Source organism: Tachyglossus aculeatus, chromosome 1 (genome assembly GCF_015852505.1).
Source record: "Tachyglossus aculeatus isolate mTacAcu1 chromosome 1, mTacAcu1.pri, whole genome shotgun sequence".
Lineage (NCBI taxonomy): Eukaryota > Metazoa > Chordata > Mammalia > Monotremata > Tachyglossidae > Tachyglossus > Tachyglossus aculeatus.
Genome location: NC_052066.1, coordinates 132534625 through 132553143, shown reverse-complemented (window position 1 = coordinate 132553143; position 18519 = coordinate 132534625). Strand labels below are relative to the sequence as shown.

The following is an 18519-nucleotide window of genomic DNA, read 5'->3' as shown; positions in this document are numbered from 1 at the left end:
ATACAACAGGTTCTGTTTAATTACAGGCAGATATTTGTGTATGGGTATTTACAATACATTGCAATTGAGATGTTTGATACTGGCCTTGAAAGTTTTCTAAAATAAACATTTATTTTCATATTTTTTTTCCAAAGTTAAACTTCATAATATCTGATTGGCCAATATACCAAGAACTTTAAACTGAATACAGAGTAGGCACTTTCCAATGACTTTACAGGATCAGTACTTCAAATGCTACACCCCCAGAGTGTGGTTACAATTTAATACAGTTACAAATTTCAAGCAAAAAGTCCTACAGCAATAATAATAATAATAATAATTGTGGTATTTGTTAAGTGCTTACTTTGTGCCAGGCACTGTAGTAAACGCTGCGGGGGGGGGGGGGGAGCAGATACAAGCACAAAGTCCCTGTCCCACGTGGGGCTCACAGTCTCAATCCCCAATTTACAGATGAGGTAACTGAGGCACTGAAAAATGACTTGCCCAAGGCCACACAGTAGACGAGTGGCAGAGCCAGGATTAGAACCCATGTACAATGATGATGATGATGATGATGGCATTTATTAAGCGCTTACTATGTGCAAAGCACCGTTCTAAGCGTAGGTATAGCACTTGGAGTTCGGAAAACTGAATTTCCATTCATGAGTACGATGAGATTCATTCATTCACTCATTCGATCGCATTTATTAAGCACTTCCTGTGTTCAGACCACTGTACTAATCGCTTGGAAAGTACAATTCAGCAACAGAACAATCCATGCCCACAACGGACTCACATGGAAAACTTCTAACGGTTTATACATCAGGAAAAATGCCCACGTGGGCAAGAATAATTATAGGCTAGTTTTGTCTTTATTATGAGTAAAACTGCATACTTCCGCTTATGGGCAGGGAACACGTCTACCAGCTCTGTTGTACTGTACTCTCCCAAGAGTTTAGTACAGTGCTACACAGTAAGTGCACAATAAATGTTATTGACTAAAAAGAATACCAGTTCTTTGCATTGGATCTGTACAGTCTTGCCTCAGTTTAGAACAGTGCCCAGCATTTAGAACAGCGTTTGACACCTAGGAAGCACTTAACAAATACCACATTATTATTAGTAGTCGAGCCATCAGCTAGGCTGATGCTGTCCTAGCACAGCTAATGCTGTCCTAGCTGATGCTGTCCTGATGCTGATGTCCTAGCAGAGACTGCTAGGACAGTGTCTGTCCTAGCACACCTCGATCAAATAACATTGATTGAAGGCAGGACCGATGATGTAATTAAACATTATGCAGAAAATAGTCATTCCATTCTACGGACGGGATGGAGGAAGGCTAGGAAACAGGCCCAGTGAGTTTGGACCGTACTTTTAACGTGGAACTGTTTGTCTTGTGAGAGTCAATTACTTCTCTAACGGTGAGAAAGAAACGCCTCTCAACTGTCACGGAGATCACTTTCTTCAGGAGGGCTGGTCCAAATGTCGAGAGACTAGCTCAAGCATGAAAACGTAGCCTGTCACCCACACACCTAAGGTCCAGTCACCACTATCACAACTCTGGAAGTATTATCACTGAGTCACTGCATAAGGATGATCGTCCGTGGAGAATTTAGGAATATTTTTTGTGAGAGCTGAAAGAGAAGGGCAAATTAAATCAAAATCTCAATCCTAATCAGTTTTCCAAGCCCCCCCTCCTCTTTTTCAACCTGCAAGTGAACAATTTGGCAACGGTAGCAAGTTCACAATAGGCAGCAAGGGTCTGCTGGGCCCATGACATGGATTCCAAACTCAACTCCCGAGACGGAATTTTGGCCGATTTTGCACCAATGCACTGAGGTTGCTTGAGGAGGGTGAGCGGTGACACACTGGAGTCGCTGGAAGAGTCCTTTCAACGACTACCGTGCCCCACCGATTTCATCACGAAGATCGCAATTAATAGTGGTACTGGGGAAATAACTTCTTCTGACCTTGAGAGTGCGCGCTAAATAAATTACCTCGGAGCGAAAGTGGTGGGATCTCATGACAGCATCTGGGGAAGGAAGCAGAAAGACAAGGGGTCTGCATTGGTCTCGGACTCGCTAACGGGCCAGGTTTCTGGTGACTCTGGGCGATTGGAGGGAGCTACGGGGTCGCCCAAACGGGATTTGGGCACTGGGAGCTCCGGCCAAATTCTGTTGGTGGTGGCAGTGGTGGTGATAATAATAATGGTGGTATTTGTTAAGCGCTTACTATGTGCCAAGCACTGTTCTAAGCGCTGGGATAAATACAAGGTCAATAGGTTGTCCCACATGGGGCTCACAGTCTTAATCCCCATTTCGCAGATGAGGGAACTGAGGCCCAGAGAAGATGCTGGTGGTGGTGCTTCTAGACTGCGAACCCGTTGGTGGGTAGGGACAGTCTCTGTTGCCGATTCGTACTTTCCAAGAGCTTAGTACAGTGCTCTGCACACAGTAAGCGCTCAATAAATACGATTGAATGAACCATCATCATCAATCGTATTTATTGAGCGCTTACTATGTGCAGAGCACTGTACTAAGCGCTTGGGAAGTACAAATTGGCAACATATAGAGACAGTCCCTACCCAACAGTGGGCTCACAGTCTAAAAGATGAATGATGACGATGGTATTTGCTAAGCGCTTACTATGTGCCAAGCACTGTTCTAAGCGCTGGGAGGGGGATACAAGGTAATCAGGTTGTCCCACCTGGGGCTCACGATCTTAACCCCCATTTTACAGATGAGGGAACTGAGGCACAGAGAAGTTAAGGGAGTTGCCCAGAGTCACACAGCTGACGAGTGGTAGGGTCGGGATTAGAACCTACGACCTCTGACTGCCGAGCCCGGGCTCTTTCCACTGGGCCAGGCTGCGGGTGCTGGTGGTGGGGATGCTGCTGGGGATGGATGGATGGATGGATGGGTGGGTGAGGAGGAGGGCGGTCGTTGAGGAAACCCGGGGGGCATTGCCACCCCCCAGGCTGATGATCCCGGAAAGTCTGGGTGGGGACGAAGGTGCCGCAGTCCGCTGGAATCCCCCCCACTCCAGCATAGCGGACAGCAGAGGATTTTCGGGGCCTGACCCCCATATATACCTGTATATATGTATATATGTTTGTACATATTTATTACTCTATTTCTTTGACTTGTACATATCTATTCTATTTATTTTATTTTGTTAGTATGTTCGGTTTTGTTCTCCGTCTCCCCCTTTTAGACTGTGAGCCCACCGTTGGGTAGGGCCTGTCTCTCTATGTTGCCAACTTGTCCTTCCCGAGCGCTTAGTCCAGTGCTCTGCACACAGTAAGCGCTCAATAAATACGATTTATTTATTTATTTATTTTACTTGTACATATCCATTCTATTTATTTTATTAGTATGTTTGGTTTTGTTCTCCGTCTCCCCCTTTTAGACCGTGAGCCCACCGTTGGGTAGGGCCTGTCTCTCTATGTTGCCAACTTGTACTTCCCAAGCGCTTAGTCCAGTGCTCTGCCCATAGTAAGCGCTCAATACATACGATCGATGATGATGATGATGATGATGACCCCCGCCCGCCGCCGAGCCCAGGCCCATCCGAAGCCGGGGAAGGGGGAAAAATCGACCTCGGAGAGGCTGGGCTGGGCAGGGCGGGGGGGCGCCGGGGCTGCCGGTCCCCTTGTCCCTTACCTCGGCTCCGAGAACGGCCCGAGAAGACCGATTTCATGGGGTGCCTCCCCTTCTGGAGCTTGCGGTGCCAGCAGCAAAAAAAGAGGATGGTGGCGATGGTCCCCAGCAGGAGCAGCAGGAGGAAGAGGGCGCATTGGATGCTGTAGGGTCTCAGCAGAACCAGGAAAGCGGCGGCGATCATGGTGAGGGTGGGGGGCGGCGGGGGGGGGGGGGGTGCGGAGCTAAGCTCCGTCTCACAGACACACCAGTCACACACGGGCAGAGAGGAGCGGCGGCTGCATCTCCCCGCCGCCGCCCTCCCGCGCTGTCTCTGTCTGTCGGCGGTGTTTCAGGGCTGCGGGTCGCTCACTCCATGAGTCAGCAGCCGGCCGGGAGGCAGCGGCTGGGGTTTCTGTTCCCCCGCCCCCTCCTCCCCGGCCGCCCCCTCCCGCCCCCGCCCCCGCCCGCCTCCGCTCCCCGCGGCGGGGGCGCCCGGCGGCGGCGGCGGTTCGGACCCAGGCGTCCGGGGAGCCCGGGAGCCGGAGTCCCTGGCGCGCCCGCCGGCCGGGCAGGGAGGCATGGCCTCGGGCCCGCCGGCAGCAGCGCGCCCCGGGCCCCGGAGCGGACCGCCGACCCTCCGCACGGGGACACGGGGCGCCGCGGAGGAGGGACCCCCAAGTTCTCGGCCTCCCGCGGCGGGCGGGCGGGGGCGGGAGCAGGGGGCTGGGCTGCAGGATGACATCACGGCCGCTGCAAATCCTGCTACAACTGCTGCAGATCTGCAGCCGCTGCAGCGGGGCGGGCGCTATGCCCTGCACCACCTTGCGGGGGGCCCCCGGCCGCCCCGCCGAGGACGACGAGACTGTGAGCCCACTGTTGGGTAGGGACCGTCTCTATATGTTGCCAATTTGTACTTCCCAAGCGCCTAGTACAGTGCTCTGCACATAGTAAGCGCTCAATAAATACGATTGATGATGATGACGAGAAACAAGCGGCGGCGAAAAGTAAGTCCAGCAATCGACCAAGCTCGCTCTCTTCCTCCCTTCCAAGCCCTACTGAGAGCTCACCTCCTCCAGGAGGCCTTCCCAGACTGAGCCCCCTCCTTCCTCTCCCCTTCCTCCCCGTTCCCCACCTTACCTCCTTCCCCTCCCCACAGCACCTGTATATATGTTTGTACATATTTATTACTCTATTTATTTTACTTGTACATATTTATTCTATTTATTTTATTTGGTTTATATGCTTTGTTTTGTTGTCTGTCTCCCCCTTCTAGACTGTGAGCCCGCAGTTGGGTAGGGACCGTCTCTATATGCTGCAAACTTGTACTTGCCAAGCGCTTAGTACAGTGCTCTGCACACAGTAAGCGCTCAATAAATACAATTGAAAGAATGAATGAATCAAGGTTTTGTTCTCTGTCTCCCCCTTCTAGACTGTGAGCCCGCTGTTGGGTAGGGACCGTCTCTATATGCTGCAAACTTGCACTTGCCAAGCGCTTAGTACAGTGCTCTGCACACAGTAAGCGCTCAATAAATACAATTGAATGAAGGAATGAATCAAGGTTTTGTTCTCTGTCTCCCCCTTTTAGACTGTGAGCCCACTGGTGGGTAGGGACTGTCTCTGTAGGTTGCCAACTTGGACTTCCCAAGCGCTTAGTACAGTGCTCTGCACACAGTAAGCGCTCAATAAATGCGATTGATTGATTGGTGGAGTGCTTAGGCTGCCGAGCAGCGCGCCTCATTTAGTCAACCGTATTTACCGAGCGCTTCCTGTGTGCACAGCACTGTGCTAAGCGCCTGGAAAGTCCACTTCAGCAATAAAGGGAGACACTCCCCAGGCCCTAGTGGCGAGAGCCCGGGCTTGGGAGTCGGAGGACATGGGTTCTGTTGTCGCCCCCGCTACCTGGCTGCTGTGTGACCTGGGGCAAGCCACTTCACTTCTCTGGGCCTCAGTTACCTCCCCTGGAAGATGGGGATGAGGATTGTGAGCCCCACGTGGGCAACTTGATGACCTTGTATCTACCCCGACGCTTAGAACAGTGTTTGGCGCCTAGTAAGCTCTTAATAAACTTATTTATTTATAATAATAAATGAGGGAGGGAGCCCCCATCTCTTTTCTCTCCCCCCCCCCCCCGTCTCCACCCCCGGAGGCGACGGCCTTCTAGACTGTGAGCCCACTTGGGTAGGGACCGTCTCTATATGTTGCCAACTTGTACTTCCCAAGTGCTTAGTACAGTGCTCTGCACACAGTAAGCGCTCGATAAATACAATTGAATGAATAAACACCATAATAATTATTGGTATTATTCAATTGTAGTAATTGAGCGCTTACTGTGTGCAGAGCACTGTACTAAGAGCTTGGGAAGTACAAGTCGGCAACATACATATGCCATGATTATTATATTGAGACGGTCCCTACCCAACAACGGGGGAGACAGACCACAAAATAAAACAGAAAACAAAAAAAATTAGGCTAGAAGAGGGTTGGTAGACATAGGCCCTATCCAGAAGAGTTTACATGCTGCTTGGGGGCTGGGTCTCTCTTGCAGGAGCAGGGGGGGAAGGAGGGAATCCCGTTAACCAGGGGGAGGCGGTCCTGGGGAAGCCCCCTGCCTCGGCCCCCAGGCCCAGCCCAACTCCCGGTGGTCGGGGTCCCAACTCTTCCAAGTGGAATCTGCAACCCCCAAACTTTGGGGCCAGTTGGAGAGGGGGGGCATTCATGCAGCAGGGTGGAGTTGAGTGCACCTGATTTCCCTGGTTCTTCTATTGCCTCCTCGAATGGCAACCGCTCCCGCAAGCTCAGAGAGGAGCATCTCTCTGAACGGAGCATCTGAAGGGCACTGGGGATTGACAAGGGATTGTTTTACAAAAAGGGACTTGGATTTGGGTGTTTCTTTTGCTTCAGCCTCTGGTTTGATACCTCTTTTTCTTTATTATTTCTTTGGCAAGCTTTGGGCAAATTGGAATACCGAAACAACGTACCTGCATCATACCCCGCATTTCCCCAGAACGTAAAGTGAAGTATAGTGCACTTTATGGTCGTTGGCTTTTAAAAAATAATAATATTTGTTTGTGATGGGCTTAATCATGTGCCAGGCACTGTACAAAGCGCTGGGGTGGATACAAGTAAATCGGGTTGGACACAGTCCCTGGCCGATGTGAGGCTCACAGGCTCAATCCCCATTTTACAGATGAGGTCACTGAGGCCCAGAGAAGTGAAGTGATTTGCCCGAGGTCGCACAATCAAAGTGGCGGAGCCTGGATTAGAACCCATGATCTTCCGACTCCCAGGCCCGTGCTCTATCCACTACGCCATGCAAAAAGTTTTCTTGCTGTTGCAAAATCCAGGTGAACATAATATCCTGAAGTTGTGATTTGCCTCAGGATGACATTTTAATCCCTCGAAAGTATTTGGAAAGCTCCCGGAAGCTTCCCGTTATACCAAGTACTGCAGTAAAGAGAAATTGCCTTCTGCAGTGAACTGCAGCATGTTACAGCCATACTTAAAGCCTTCTCGGTCCTTCCTTGTGCAATCGCCTCAAAACTTAAATCATGGAGTTGAGCAATTCAGGTTTCTCTATGTTTGGGTCACATTTGTAAATATTGTGGTATTCTACTCAAAGATCATTCAGCGGTGACTTTTTTAATTCAACTGTATTTATTGAACACTTACTGAGTGCAGAGCACTGTACTAACAGCTTGGGAGAGGTCAGTGTAACCATAAACAGACACATTCCCTCCTCACAACGAGCTTCTTTCCTCTCCCCTCGTCCCCCTCTCCATCCCCCCGTCTTACCTCCTTCCCTTCCCCACAGCACCTGTATATATGTATATATGGTTGTACATATTTATTACTCTATTTATTTATTTATTTATTTATTTTACTTGTACATTTCTATCCTACTTATTTTATTTTGTTGGTATGTTTGGTTCTGTTCTCTGTCTCCCCCTTTTAGACTGTGAGCCCACTGTTGGGTAGGGACTGTCTCTATGTGATGCCAATTTGTACTTCCCAAGCGCTTAGTACAGTGCTCTGCACATAGTAAGCGCTCAATAAATACGATTGATTGATTGATTGATTGATTGAGCTTACAGTCTAGAGTTTTCCAATCCCTAGTTTTGCTACCAAAGCCTTTATCAGATATAATAATAATAATAATAATTATGGCATTTATTAAACACTTACCATGTACAAAGCACTGTTCTAAGCGCTGGGGAGGTTACAAGGTGATCAGGTTGTCCCACGGGGGGGTTCACAGTCTTAATCCCCATTTTACAGATGAAGTAACTAAGGCACAGGGAAGTTAAGTGACTTGCCCAAGTCACACAGCTGACAATTGATAGAGCTGGGATTTGAACCCACGACCTCTGACTCCAAAAACCCGTGCCCTTTCCACTGAGCCACACTGCTTCTCTGATATCTGATGTGCAAGATTATATTGTACTCTCCCAAGTGCTTACTACAGTGCTCTCCACACTGTAAGCACTCAATAGGTAGCATTGATTATCAACTCAGTGAATGTTCAGGGATATTAGGTTATGATAATTATATACTACTGAAATAAGGGGGTGTGTTTTTCAAAAACTTTAGTCAACTATTCACTCAAATCAAAAACATCTATTGAAAGCCTACGATATGCGGGGTACTGTAGTAAGATTTTGGGATAGTGCACTAAATTTAGTAGCAGAATAACTGCCCTCCAAAAGTTTACAATTTAGTGTGAGAGGGGAAGACACTAAAATAAATTCCAGATAGGAGGAAGCAGGAGAATGTAAAGATATGTGCTAAATGTCATGGAAACAAGGGGAGAGGGAGTTCCCAGAAGTAGTGAAAGAGGCAATAGGGGGGATAGGACCGTCTCTGTGTTGCCGACTTGTACTTCCCAAGCGCATAGTACATTGCACTGCACACAGTAAGCGCTCAATAAATACGATTGAATGAATGAATAAAGTGGGGAGACTAGATATATTAATCGGGGAAAGCCATCCAGGGGAGATAAGATTTATGAAGAGCTTTGAAACTGTAGATGGTAGTAGTCTGTCAGATGTGAAGGCAGGGGGGAAGTGTGTGAACACGAGATCAGTGCAAGAAATGAGAGTAGGGCATGATGATTTTGTTATCTTGAAAGGAATGAAAGTGTGAACTGAGGTGTAGTGAGAGAAGGGAGTGGGTATGTTCAATTTCTTCAAATGCCTTTTTAGAATGCCCCATCTTCTGTCTTAAAGTCATTCTTGTGTGTGTATCCAGGGTTTTCTTGGTAACTTTAAGGCTTCTGTGGCTTAGTGGCAAGAGCATGGGCTTGGGAGTCAGGGGACATGGGTTCTAATCCTGCCTCTGCCACTTGTCTGCTGTGTGACCTTGGGCAAGTCACTTAACTTTTCTGTGCCTCAATTCCCTCATCTGTAAAATGGGGATTAAGACTGTGAACCCCACATAGGACAACCTGATTACCTTGTATCTACCCCAGCGCTTAGAAAAATGCTTAGCACATAGTGAGCACTTAACAAATACCATAATTATTATTATTATATTATTATTAATTTAACTACTGGAGGTTTGTTTGTTTGCTTTAATGGTATTTGTTAAGCGCTTACTATGTTCAGGCACTGTACTAAGTGCTGGGGTAGATACAAGCTAATCGCCCTGTCCCATGTAGGGCTCACAGTCTTAATCACCATTTTATAGATGGGGTAACTGAGGCATAGAGAAGTGAAGTGACTTGCCCAAGTTCACACAGCAGACATGGTGGAGCTCAAATAAGAACCCAGGTCCTTCTGACTCCCAAGCCTATGCTCTATTTTTAATATTTTAATTTTCAACATGTCAATATCTCATTGTTACTATTTAATATAATATTATATAGTCCTATCAACATAATTTGATGTTGAGTTATAGTATTTTAATGTTAAAATTAATGTTCTGTGGACTGATGCATAAATGTACATATGGAATACAGGGAATGTAATCAATGTCTTGGAAAGTACAATAAATTATTTGTAATTGCATAAACTTAAAATATCTCTTTCAGACCAGATTTTTTTTCTTTTTCAAAAAGTAAGACATTGGTGTTCAGGCTCACAGAAAGATTAGCTTTTTAAATATTGTGTGTCATTCGATCAATCATATTTATTAAGCACTTACTGTGCGCAGAGCACTGTACTAAGTGCTTGGGAGAGTACGACACAACAATATTGAAGACACATTCCTTGCCCACAACGAGCTTACAGTCTAGGCCAGGGGAGACAGATGGTAATATCAATAAATAAATTACAGATATGTACATAAGTGCTGTGGGGCTGAGAGGGGGGAAGAACAAAGGGAGCAAGTCAAGATGAAGCAGAAGGGAGTGGGAGAAGAGGAAAGGGGGGCTTAGTCAGGAAGGCTTCTTGGAGGAGATGTGCCTTCGTTAAGACTTTGAAGGCAGGGAGAGTAGTTGTCTGTCAGAGATGAAGAGGGCATTCCAAGCCATAGGCAGGTTGTGGATGAAAGGTTAGAGGCAAGATAGATGAGATCGAGGTACAGGGAGAAGGTTGGTGTTAGGGGAGTTAAGTGTGAAGGCTGGGTGATAGTAGAAGACCAGCGAGGTGAGGTAGGAGGGGGCAAAGTGACTGGATGCAGCCTGTATGCTGAGTCTACAAAATCTGGGAATAGCCCAGGAAAATTGAGTTTTTGTGTAGCAGTCATTCTATTACATTACTGTCATTTCTCTGGAAACTGACAGATGCTAACAAGTAGCATTGCCTCATGTGATACACTAAGGTTTCCTGTTACTGCAGTAAGACAAGTGTGTTAATACAGATTAAATGGAGATTATTGAGAAAAGATTATTTATGGTTCACTACATAAAAGTAAATATGTACTACAACAGATACCAAGTTATAGTATGCTGCAAATACAAGAAACTTTGAAAAAAAATCTTCACTCACAAGTCCTCTAGATGGTATGCTTGTTATTATAATGGCGTTTGTTAAGCGCTTACTATGTGCCAAGCACTGTTCTAAATGCTAGGGTAGGGGGATACAAGGTGATCAGGTTGTCCCACGAGGAGCTCACAGTCTTATTCCCCATTTTCCAGATGAGGTAACTGAGGCCCAGAGAAGTTAAGTGACTTGCCCAAAGTCACACAGCTGACAGTTGGCGGAGTTGGGATTTGAACCCATGACCTCTGACTCCAAAGCCCAGGCTCTTTCCACTGAGCCACGCTGCTGTGGGCAGAGAAAGCGTCAATATACTTTGTTATATTGTACTACCCCAAGTACTTAGTACAGTGTTCTGCACACAGTATGTGATCAATAAATTTGATTGAAGACACAAATTTGTGGAAATACCGTTTTATCTCTTTTTTAAATTGATTTTCACTGTAAATTGGTTGGAATCAATGAAGCAGTTGAAAAAAATAGTAAATACAGTAAAAGCTGCAGTATGTTACAGTCTCCAGGTTTCTCACTGTCCAGCAGGGCTTTCTCGAGTCCAACGGTCATAACCTTCCCAATGTTCTAATAGTTGTTCTAGGTGTCCAGAAGCTCCAGTTTCCCCTGGCCCATTCCTGCAGGATGATCTTCACTTTACCAGTGGTGAGAGAGGAAGAGTGGTTTCACCGAAGGACCTCAGAGGTCCAAGTTCTTGCACTGATTACCATTCTGTGCCCCAGAAAATAGATTCATTTGGATTGGCAGCTAAGCCCAGGTAGGAAGAATGTGTACCTCAGAGTCAGGATACTCTGGTTCTAGTTCCAGCTCTGCCACCAGGCTGTTTTATGTGTGATCTTGGGTAAATCACGTAACCTTTGCGTGCATCAGTTTTCCCATCTGTGAAACAGGAATGAAATACCAAATCTTCATACCTCTCATATTGTGAGCCCTTTATGGAACAGGGATATATACAAGGGATATATAGCGCATAGTAGGTGCTTCACAACAATCACAGTTCCCCCTCGCCCCCTTCAAAGCCCTACTGAAGGTTCACCTCCTCCAGGAGGCCTTCCCAGACTAAGCCCCACTTTTCCGCAGGTCCCCCTTCCATCCCCATTGCCCCAACTTGCCCCCTTTGCTCTATCCCCCCTCCCCGCCCCACAGCACTTGTGTATATATGTACAGATCTATAATTCTGTTTATATTAATGCTGGTTTACTTGTTCTGATGTGTGTGTGTGTGTGTATATATATATATATATATATATATATATACATATATATATAATTCTGTCTATATTGATGCTATTGATGCGTGTTTACTTGTTTTGATGTCTGTCTCCCCCCTTCTAGACCATGAGCCCATTGTGGGCAGGGATTCTCTCTCTTTGTTAGCGAATTGTACTTTCCAAGTGCTTAGTACAGTGTTCTGCACACAGTAAATGCTCAATAAATAAGATTGATTCGATGAATGAGTGAATAATAAAATTCTGTAATTATTATTTCCCTGTTTTGCTTCCAAAATTTTAGTCACTGAAAATAACCAAAATGAAAGATTCCACTTTATGTGAACCCTCTCTTTTTCTGGAGGCTCTGACTCCTATTTCAAACTATTTTTTTTCTTCCAAGATTAAATTTTAAAATAACCTCCCTGCACAGAACCTAGTGTGTATGTGAAAGATATTAAATCAGTCAAATAACCCTGTAGGAAGTTCAGTTTGGGTAATTTTGTCATTTCATAGTGTTGGAGTTTCCCCCATATTACCTGTTTTCCTTGGGTAAACCCCTGGGAGTTGGGGACCTGAGTTCTATTTCTGGCTCTTCTACTTGCCTGCTATGTGGCCTTGGGCAAGTCATTAAACTTCTCTATGCATAAGCTTCCTTATCTATAAAAGAGGGATCAAATACTTATTCTCCTGCCCCCTTAAACTGGGAGCCTCATGTGGGACAGGGACTATGTCTGACCTGATTATGTTGTTTCTACCCCAAGGCTTAGTTCAGTGCTTGGAACATATTAAGAACTTAAATGCCACAATTATTTTTTTTTCATAAAATCATGACTCAGCTGTGCTCCAGTAGCAGGGGAATATATCATTGAGAATCCCGGTCCTGTGTGTTCTTCCCTAAAGCGGGGATAATTTCAGTTAAGTGACAGCCGAATGAATTTACTATGTATGACTGTGCTGAGATTCATCCCTTGAGCGTTCATTAAACTAAGGATCTAAATCATAAATTGACTTCAAGGAGGAACCTAAGGATGGTGAAAGAAGACCAAAAATCCATGATCCGAGACCAAGAAATGAGGCTTTTTATTTTTGCTATTTTCAGAACATCTAGCACATATTTGTTCTGAACATACTGTTACACGATGTTTTGTATTTAAATGTTATTTCTTTGAAATTCATTATATTTAGATTATATAAAACCTTAGGCACAAGTTGGTGAAACTTGTCCCAGATATATTACTGTACCCTAATTACCACTCAGTTGATCTCATGAAAACAGGATGTTAGGAAATTGAATATTAAACAAAGAATAGCTTTCCACAGAAAATAATGTAAAGTGAATTTTTTATGGTACTTGTTAGCGCATACTATGTGCTGAGGCACTGTACTAAGTGCTGAGGTAGTTTTAAAAGATAATGAGATTGGACATAATCTGTCCCAAATGGGGATCACAGTCTAAGTAGGGAGGAGAACAGTTTAATCCCCATTTTTACAGGTGAGGTAACTGAGGTACAGAGAAGTTAAATGAGTTGTCCAAGGTCACCCAGCAGACAAATGGCAGAGGCAGCATTAGCACCCAGGTTCTCTGACTCTCCAGCCCATGTTCTTTCTATTAAGCCACACTGCTTCCCATTCCTAAAATCTAAAAATGACCAAACTAACATTAAGATGATAAACAGTGAGGAAAACCAACAGTTACCTAATCAAATAGCAATGTAAACATGTATCAGCAATGAAAGATTTTGAAAATGATTTTTTTTTTTACCTATCAATATCTGGCCCCTCAATGAGTTCATGAGGTTGCTCCTTATTCTTATATGCACCCAACTTAATTGAAGAGTGAATATATTGCAAAAGTGCTTTTGGTTTTGTGAATGTTTTCACTCAGTCTGGCTACTCCTCTTTTAAAGTGTAAGTTTTACCTCCTTCTCAGCAGAAAAAAGCACCTAACACAATAGAGATCTGCCAATATGTAGGTCAAATAGATAAACTACGGTAAATAAAAACAAATATATTTAAAATACATACTAAGAAAATAATCCATTGTTCTCCCACTTAGACTGAGTCCCGTGTGGGAGCTGATTATCTTGTATCTACCCCAGCACTTAGTACAGTGCTTGACACATAGTAAGCATTTGTCAAATACCACAATTATTATTATTATCATGGAATATGGGGGTCCTACTTAATGATGATAGTTTTCAAGCTATCAGAATTAATCAGTCAATAGTATTTATTGAGCCCCTCTCAGGGTCGCAGCTGGAGAGTTCCCAGTACTCTACCAGTCTCAACTACGGAAGGAAGAGTCAAGCAGAGGCATACCCATTCCAGTCCTAGCTTGGGCAGTGGCTAGAAAGTGGAAGGCAGTCTGCTACAAGTCAAAACTCCTCTGTGCTGGGCAGCAGCGGCATGGGAGAGACTCAAGGGCAGAGACCCAAGTTTGCTGCACAGACGGAGGCAATGGTAAACCACTTTGGATTTTTACCAAGAAAACTCTGTGGATACACTCCCAGAACAATTGCAGATGGAGTTGGGGTGTTCTGGGAGAGATATGTGCATGGTGTCACTAAGGGTCGGCGACAACTCGACAGCATAAGACGACAAGTATTTATTGAGCACTTACTCTGTGTTCATAGACACATGCTGCTCCCTGCTCACAATGAGCAAGTCTAATACCAATCAGTAGTATTTACTGAGCGCTTAGGGTGTGCAGAGTATACATGAACTGGCCAGGTACAGAGTCACTATCACAGCACCGACCTAGGCTAGACTTCTGGAAGGAGGACCATCATCATCATCATCAATCGTATTTATTGAGTGCTTACTATGTGCAGAGCACTGTACTAAGCGTTTGGGAAGTACAAATTGGCAACATATAGAGACAGTCCCTACCCAACAGTGGGCAGGACAATAATAATAATAGTAATAATGATGGCATTTGTTAAGCACTTACTATGTGCCAAGCACTGTTCTAAGCACTGGGGTAGATACAAGGTAATCAGGTTGTCCCATGTGGGGCTCACAGTCTTAATCCCCATTTTACAGTTGAGGTAACTGAGGCACAGAGAAGTTAAGTGACTTACATAGAGTCACACAGCTGATAAGTGGCGGAGCAGGGATTAGAACCAATAACCTCTGATTCCCAAGCCCATGCTCTTTCCTCTAAGCCATGCTGCTTCTCATGGAGATAGTGCTGGATTCAGAGGGTTTCCCTCTTCGGAGGTGGGTGTATAATCAGGCAATCACTGTTACAGGGCATTTAATAAATGATGATATTTCTTACGCATTTACTATGTTCCAAGCACGGTGCTAGGCAATGAGATAAATACATAGATTTATTGAGTTAATAACCTAATAAATAAACACAGCTCCCATCCCCACAGTCTAAGAGGGAAGTAGAACTGGAATTTTATCCCCATTTTAAGGATAAAAATATAGAAACAGGCATAGAATATTTAAGTGACTTACCCAAGGTCATGAATCAGGCAAGTAGCAGAGCCAGGACTAGAGCTCAAGTCTCCTGACTGTTCTATGCTCTTTCTATGAGCCCGTTGTTGGGTAGGGACCATCTCTATATGTTGCTGATTTGTACTTCCCAAGCACTCAGGACAGTGCTGTGCACACAGTAAGCGCTCAATAAATACAATTGAATGAATGAAAACTACTTTCCAAGTTCAAGTGAGAGTAGTGAAGTAATGTTACCTTTACCTTCTCCCATAATTCTCCACAACATATACTGTGGAGAATGGTAGTAGTTTATGGCATTAGGATTTTTATGGGCTTAACCTTTCTTAGGTAGTTTAGTCACCTACTGTTGCAGGTAATAACCTCTAAAAACAAAGCACTTCCCGTTTATGGGGACATCTATGGCTAACGTAAACCGTTGCTTCAGAATTTCTGTCTTCAATGCCTTCCCAAACTGTTTATCAACTTTGAGAGGTCTTGATAAGGAAAATATTTATATTTTCTATACTTTTCCCTGATTGTGACCCACAAGTTTTTTTTACTGACATTAACCTTATTAAAAGCATATTTCCTCCAAGAGGCCTTCCCTGACTAAGCCCTCATTTCTTCTCCCACTCCCGTCTGTGTCGCTCTTGCACTTCTTTTGCACCCTTTATTCATCTCTCCTACAGCACAATGCCTCCCTTCTATGCATTTCTGTAGTTTATTTATTTTTTTAATGTCTGTCTCTCCCTGAAGACTACAAGCTCATCGTGGGTAGGGAACATGTCTACCAACTCTGTTCTGTTGTACTCTCTGAAGCAGTTAGTGCAGTGCTCTGTACACAATAAGTACTCAGTAAATATGATTATGGATTGATTTATTGTTATATTTACAAAAGAGATGTCCAGTATTTTAGGAGACTGGGGTTTTTTATCCTTGAGTTAACCTAGGATGATTGATCATGAACTTTAGTTGCTGACTTTGCAGAGTTACCTCCATCTTGTTCCGTGAATTTCTGTGTTCTGGCTAGTAGTTCTACTTTAGCCTAAAGAGAACTTTTGAGTGAAAGGTTGAAGGTAGAAGCATCAAAATCTGTAATGCAAGATAGGTTTACTGTTTTGACTTTTTCATTAAGCTTTATTAATGTGTAGCTAGAAAGGAGTAGAAGTGATCCTCTGGGTTTTTTTCCTTAGGTCTGAATGTTATGAGGAACATCAACTAGAAATATTCAGTGCACTTCCTTAGGAGACACGGGGTTACAGGTAAGGTGTCTGTCCTTTTTCTCAATCTTCCAAAAGGCCATCATAATAATAATAATAATAATAATGTTGGTATTTGTTAAGCGCTTACTGTGTGCCAAGCACTGTTCTAAGCACTGGGGTAGATACAAGGTCATCAGGTTGTCCCACATGGGGCTCACAGTCTTAATCCCTATTTTACAGATGAGGTAACTGAGACCCAGAGAAGTTAAGTAACTAGCCCAAAGCCACACAGCTGACAAGTGGCAGAATCAGGATTAGAACCCACGACCTCTGACTCCCAAGCCTGTGCTCTTTCCACTAAGCCATGCTGCTTCTGTATCATCTGACCCATCCTGCCTCAAACCATCACTGACATATCCCCTTGGCTTTTGGTGAGGCAGGGCAACAAGCCAGTGAGCAAAGAGCACAGGTGGAGGTACAGGGGACAGCAGTATAAAAGTTAGAATTAAAGATGAAAGAAATATTCAAGATACCATTCAAAGGGAGTATGGGGGGGAAGGGAGACAGAAAATCAATCAGCCAATGGTACTTGAGTGCTTACTGTGTGCAGAGCAGCCTACTGAATCCTTGGGAAAGAACAATACAACAGAGTTGGTAGATACAATCCATGCCCACAAGGATCTTAGAGTCTACAGATGGAGAAATTACAGAAAAGCTGCTGGGAAAAGGGGAGGGAGGAAGGAGGTGGGTAGCACTGTCACCAACCCAATTTACATTTAGCAGCTTCCTCCGTCAGCAAGGTCTGGTCTGTTGTGATTCTTTGACAGGAAGATTTTGAGGAAGTGAAGCTAAAAGATTTCAGATAGAAAAGCTGCAGTTGGAAACAATACCCATGAACCTGGGCGTCCAGGCTTGTGTGCAATAAGCAGCAAGGCTCTGGGCATTATCCTTGGTGAGGAGTTCAAAGTTTCACAGGTGTCCAGAAGGATTAGTCTGCTGCAAAGTGCTTTATGACAACAAGAAGACTAAAGTTGTACAAATTCTTCACTAAAGGTGAAAAATCGCATCTCAAATGTCTGCTTCTGCAGCCTCCTGGGAAACTCCTCTTTTAGTTAATGTTGTGATGTTATGGTTTCAATGGAACAAAGACTAAATGACAGTTCAGTGATGTTTAGCGTTACAAGAAATTTCAGTGATGGTCAAGCCTCATGAATTAAAGAGCCTCTAGCCTAAAGAACGTAATTTTGGTAAGAGTCACATAGTCCAAAAAATTCCTTTAACTGGAATGATGAGTGGGCATTCCAAAGGGGTGGCAAAGAGTGGCAGAGATTAAGTTCTTGGGATGAGGGGGCAAATGATGTCTGTGAGCAAGAGACAGCTGGGACAGAGAACCAGGCCAGGCACCTGTACATGTCCCAACCTGATCCCATGTGGGTGGAGGTGCTGCTCAGCCACAAGGCTGGAGCAGTGGGACTCTACAGTCTGCCACAGCTGCAATGCCATGCAGCTTAATGCCATTCATTAAGAAAGTATTTGTTATCCTTGATTTTTAGCATAAGCTGCACCAAAAGTGAAGAGACACATGTGTCTTATAAATGCCATACTCATTATTATAATTACAGTTACTGCCTGGCTCATGAGGTACAGTTTGGCTATTCCTGATACGTGGCATGTAAAGGAATAGCATATTATTTTTTGAGGGATTCTGGAATGAATCCTAATTCCTGTGGGAAAACGTACCCCATGATACAGCCATTCATGACACAACCACATTTTCAAGGAACACAATCTTACTATATCATAGAGAATCCCTGTATTGCTAAAAAAAAGAAAAAAAGAAAAGAAAAATCACCAGCTATCACTAATTACTGGGTAGAAAGTAATGTATCCATTCTTTGGGGGGTTTTTAATGGTATTTAAGAGCTTACTGTGTGCCAAGCACTATTCTTAGCACTGAGGTAGATACAAGCTAGTCAGTGCTCTACACATAGTAAGCGTTTAATATATATGATTGAATGAATGAAAAATGAAGTTGGACACAGTCCCTGTCCCATATGGTGCTCACAGTCTTAATCCCCACTTTACAGATGAGGCTATGAGGCACAGAGAAGGGAAGT

The 18519-nt window shown here is 44.5% G+C and overlaps 1 protein-coding gene and 1 non-coding gene across 14 annotated transcripts in view; one reads left to right on the top strand and one right to left on the bottom strand.

Moving 5' to 3' along the window:
• The window catches only part of DST (dystonin), a 520502-nt gene extending 516671 nt beyond the window's left edge, over positions 1-3831 (bottom strand). For 5 of the 13 annotated variants that reach the window (XM_038770442.1, XM_038771108.1, XM_038770845.1 and 2 more), the window contains exons 1-2: positions 3642-3822; positions 1950-2011 (exon numbers count right to left, since the gene is read on the bottom strand). In XM_038770442.1, coding sequence (XP_038626370.1) covers positions 1950-2011; positions 3642-3822 — 243 coding nt within the window. Of the gene's footprint in view, positions 1-1949; positions 2012-3641 lie in introns of all 13 variants that reach the window. The other 8 variants (XM_038770518.1, XM_038770592.1, XM_038770756.1 and 5 more) reach the window with 3 other exon arrangements.
• A 10163-nt stretch (positions 3832-13994) lies between these two features.
• Positions 13995-14132, top strand: LOC119938226. The gene has a single exon (XR_005454378.1). It is a non-coding gene; the product is annotated as a small nucleolar RNA SNORA7 (small nucleolar RNA).
• The last annotated feature ends 4387 nt before the right edge of the window (positions 14133-18519 follow it).